Raw genomic sequence first — 4,460 nt, 5'->3', positions numbered from 1 at the left:
CAATTTTAAAACTAAAATCCTGATACTATATCCAACTATCAAAAGAAAAAAAAAAGTCTAATAAAGCGATTGACGTGTGTGTTTCTCGAAAGGCAATGCTTAAAGAGAGGAAGATATTTCTTTATTTCAATTTCGTACCATTGTTAGTGAATTGGTTTATCTATTGCCATGTTTCTCACACTGCTCCTTATTTATTCCCATTGCTCACACTTCTCCTTAGTCCCTTGATGCTTGGATCCTGTCCTTTAGTCCCATGTGATTCAAGTGCTAAAATATTACTAGTACTTTTGTTTATTTATTGCCATGAAGTTCACACTTTCTTTATTTATTGCCATGAGGTTTAGCTCCATGTTTTTTTATCTGATTCAAGTGCCAAAAGATTCCTTTGTCCCCTTCGTAGTTGACTTAGTCATTTTATAATATACTCCGTTGTTCACGGGCTGGAGAAAAAAAACAAAAGGATTCTTTAAAAATAAAAAAAAAAACCTAAACAGTCTATTAATACGTAAACACTTTCACTTCCTTTTGCTTCACTCTCTGTCTTCTTTGCATCACCAATAACTAACGTAGAAATGGAATGGCTTTCTGGCATAATTTTCACCCTGTTGACACTTGGTTTGATATGCGCTTGGAAGGTGCTGAATTCGTTGTGGCTGACGCCAAAGAAGCTAGAGAAGCTGTTAAGAGAACAAGGCATTCATGGGAATTCATATAGGTTTTTGGTTGGAGATGCTAAGGATCTTTTTAAGATGGGAAAGGAAGCTAAATCCAAACCCATGAATCTCTCCGATGATATTATTCCACGTGTCGATCCCTACACTCAACAGACTCTTAAAAATCATGGTATGTTACTTATTCTTTCATGCTACTACTTCTATTACTTTTTATAAGAGACAAGCCACTTTTTAGAATTATTTAATAAACAATGTATTTGATCTGTTTATAGACTAAATACATTAATTATTCAATAAATCTAAAAATTGAATTGTCTCTTATAAAAAAAATAGAGATAATATTCTTAAACTTAGTTGAAAAATATTCTTAAAGACAATTGAAGCAAAATCTTGTCAAAGACAAACCATACTATTTTTCCATGTAGAAATTGAAGCAAATTTTTTTAATGACTGTTTCTAATTTTAAAGTTTGTATTATTATTTTTTGGTATTACATTATTTTATTTGCTTTGACTATATTTTAGTAGATATAACCTTAGTTGTTAAATTATTGAAACTATTGTTTAAATTGTATCTTAATTTTTTCGGTTTGATTTTATAATTTAAAAGTAGTTAAAAGTGGTTGAGTTTAGAACTTATATTTATTGAATTGGTAATTGTATGCAGGGAAGAATTCTTATATTTGGTTTGGGCCAAAGCCAAGGGTTTTTCTCACAAAACCTGAGCAAATAAAAGATGTATTGAACAAGATGTCTGAATTCCCAAAGAGAAGTAATCCAAGTTTCAAGTCTCTAGTTAATGGTCTTTCTAGCCATGAAGGAGAAAAGTGGAGCAAGCATAGAAGGCTAATCAACCCGGCTTTCAAATTAGAAAAATTAAAGGTTAGTTTCTATTAGACATATAAAAAGTTATAGACTATTTATCGTTTTTAATTATTTATTGAAAGTATTTTTTGGTTTGTCACTATCGAAATATCTAGTCTATATGAAGTTTTGTTTATATTAATTAATAGAGATGTAAAATTTAATTATAAAATTTAACTAAAAAATGATTACTTTAAGCCTTTATATACTGTACTTGAAATGTACCATTAATTGTAGCTTTACTGATAATGGAATCAACCAATCTCAATTGTATCAAATTTGTGAATTAACATTTAAATTATAGTTTTTTTATACCTCAACAATTTACTTTTAATTAATAAGTATTTTGATGGATGGAAAGGTAACTCTACGTGTGCAAGGAAGTTTGATTCAAGTTTATGTTATTTTATCCTTCAAACTACTGTTCTGCAAACTAGATTGTTTTGGTTACATAATATATGTTCTGAAATTTGTATATTTATGCACTACATTTATGCATATTACAATATTTTTATGATTACACACTGCAGATTATGACACCATCTTTCTTTACAAGTTGCAATGATATGATTAGCCAATGGGAGAATCTGTTGTCTTTAGAAGAATCTTGTGAAATAGATATATGGCCTTCTTTTCAAAATTTGACTAGCGATGCTATTTCTCGAACAGCATTTGGAAGTAGTTATGAAGAAGGAAAAACAATCTTTGAACTTCAAAGAGAGCTAGCTGAACTTATTGTAAAAGATACAGTGAAATCTTTCATCCCTTTATGGAGGTATAGTGATATCTTTCCATATCATACACTTTTTTACTTGGTCTTTTTTTATTTTTTTCTTAGTTATATTTCAACATTTGTGTTTGTAGATTTGTACCTACTATCGCCCATAGAAAGATGAACGAAATTGAGAGAAATATACAATCTTCTCTTAAAGATATCATTAATAAGAAGGAGAAAGCACTAAAGATAGGTGAATCTACTACAAATGATTTATTGAGTATTCTTCTCGAGTCAAATCATAAGGAAATTGAAGAAAATACAAACAACAAGAATGTAGGAATGACTCTTGATGATGTAGTGGGGGAATGCAAGTTATTTTATTTTGCAGGACAAGAAACTACTTCAGTTTTGCTTGTTTGGACTATGATATTGTTGAGTAGGTATCCAAATTGGCAACAGCGTGCAAGGGCGGAGGTGTTACAAATCTTTGAAAACAAAAAACCAGATTTTGATGGCCTAAATTGTTTGAAGATTGTAAGTAAATTATTATTATTATTATTATTATTATTATTATTATTATTATTATTATTATTTATTATAAATATTATCATTATTATTATTATTATTATTATTGTCATAAATACACTTTTAATCTCTTACTAATTTTGTTGCCTTAAACATTTTTGTGACAGGTCACCATGATTTTGTATGAGGTTCTTAGGTTGTATCCTCCTCTAGTTGGCTTTGTTCGCCAGGTTGAGACAGATGTCAAACTTGAAAACCTTATATTACCTGCTGGAGTGGAAGTTTTCTTACCAGTTCTTTTGCTTCACCATGACTGCGAACTATGGGGAGATGACGCTAAGATGTTCAATCCAGAAAGATTTTCTGAAGGTGTTTTAAAAGCAACAAATGGAAGACATTCATTTTTTCCATTTGGTGGGGGTCCTAGAATTTGCATTGGACAAAACTTTGCATTGATGGAAGCAAAGATGGCAGTAGCAATGATTTTGCAACATTTCTCATTCGAGCTTTCACCAACCTATGCTCATGCTCCATCCACTATACTTACTCTTCAACCACAACATGGTGCTCAAATTATTATACGCAAAGTGGAAACATAAAGAATTGAATCATAGTATGGTGATAAAGTGTGAACTCTATTATCCAGTAATAATGTCCACAAATATTATATTGTAATTTTAAATTACAAATCTTATGGGCCATCGTGTTTTATTTCACATAATGATATAAATATAAATTGAAATATTTTTAGATTATATTTCATAAATATATTACTATGTCTCAAAGAAAGTTGGGTGGAAAAGGTATCTAATGTTAGGGAGGAGGTGATAAAAAACTTCTCTAATAATTGGTTGGGGCTTCGATATATCTTCGTGAAAGATAACCATGCAATGTCATCTCTGCTTCTTTTTTATTATAATAAATTTTATGGTGGCTCAATGTATTGAAAATAAGAGCCTGAACTCGGATGGATTCAATTGACGATTCTTCAAAAAGTTATGGCATATTCCCAATACTGATTGGGAACCTCGTTGATCTATTTTTTTCCTATCATACTTCCCTTGCAACTTTGCCTCTTATAATGTTGCCCTTATTCCAAAGTCCAACTTCCCTAGACATCTAGGCGACTTGCAACCTATCTCTTTATTCGGGCTTGGTAAAAATCAATGGCAAGAGACATGGTGGCTAAATTGTGTTTGTTTAAAGATATTGTCATAGGATTTTATTATTCTGTTTTTCTTATTTTATATTTCAGCTTTCCTTTTGTTATTTTACCTATTTTGTCTTATTAGGCATTCTAGCATAATGACGTGTCATGATTCCATTAGCATTGATCGGTTGTGATGTAACCACTTGCTCTATTTAGCCGATACGGCATGAGGAATGAAAGATAACCATTATCACATTTCTGAATTTTCTTCTGTCTTATTATTCTTTCTCCTACCACTAATTCTTCATCAACAGATAATTATTCTCAAACATTCAATTATCTCTGGTGTTGAGTTGGGATATTACCGGTATCTTCCCTAATATCCAAATACCCGGTACCAATTGGTATCAGCTCCGGTGACGATGACTCCTTCTCCGCTGCCCCCTCTGACCGAGCTCGAACGCCGTTTAGAAGAACGTTTCTCTCAGCTGCAAATGCAACGTACAACTGATTTGGAGGAGATTCGTGCG

General features: G+C 31.4%; 1 protein-coding gene across 1 annotated transcript; it reads left to right on the top strand.

Annotated features, from left to right (window-relative positions):
• The first annotated feature begins 550 nt into the window (after nucleotides 1–550).
• On the top strand, nucleotides 551–3,473 carry LOC131639686 (cytochrome P450 72A68-like). Its single transcript, XM_058910160.1, has 5 exons — nucleotides 551–843; nucleotides 1,341–1,555; nucleotides 2,068–2,312; nucleotides 2,402–2,789; nucleotides 2,948–3,473. The coding sequence occupies exons 1-5, from the start codon at nucleotides 573–575 to the stop codon at nucleotides 3,377–3,379; spliced, it is 1,551 nt and encodes a 516-aa protein (XP_058766143.1). The 5' UTR covers nucleotides 551–572; the 3' UTR covers nucleotides 3,380–3,473.
• The last annotated feature ends 987 nt before the right edge of the window (nucleotides 3,474–4,460 follow it).

The sequence above is a fragment of the Vicia villosa genome, unplaced genomic scaffold, assembly GCF_029867415.1.
Source record: "Vicia villosa cultivar HV-30 ecotype Madison, WI unplaced genomic scaffold, Vvil1.0 ctg.002741F_1_1, whole genome shotgun sequence".
NCBI lineage: Eukaryota > Viridiplantae > Streptophyta > Magnoliopsida > Fabales > Fabaceae > Vicia > Vicia villosa.
Note: the sequence above shows the minus strand (reverse complement) of the source record. Positions and strands in the feature narration are given on the sequence as shown.

Bases quoted from the DNA above. Each gene is read 5' to 3' on its own strand.
- LOC131639686 (XM_058910160.1), top strand. From the start codon at position 573: ATGGAATGGCTTTCTGGCATAATTTTCACCCTGTTGACACTTGGTTTG. The intron at 844-1,340 runs GTATGTTACTTA...AATTGTATGCAG, and splicing joins ACAGACTCTTAAAAATCATG to GGAAGAATTCTTATATTTGG. The intron at 2,790-2,947 runs GTAAGTAAATTA...TTTTTGTGACAG, and splicing joins GCCTAAATTGTTTGAAGATT to GTCACCATGATTTTGTATGA.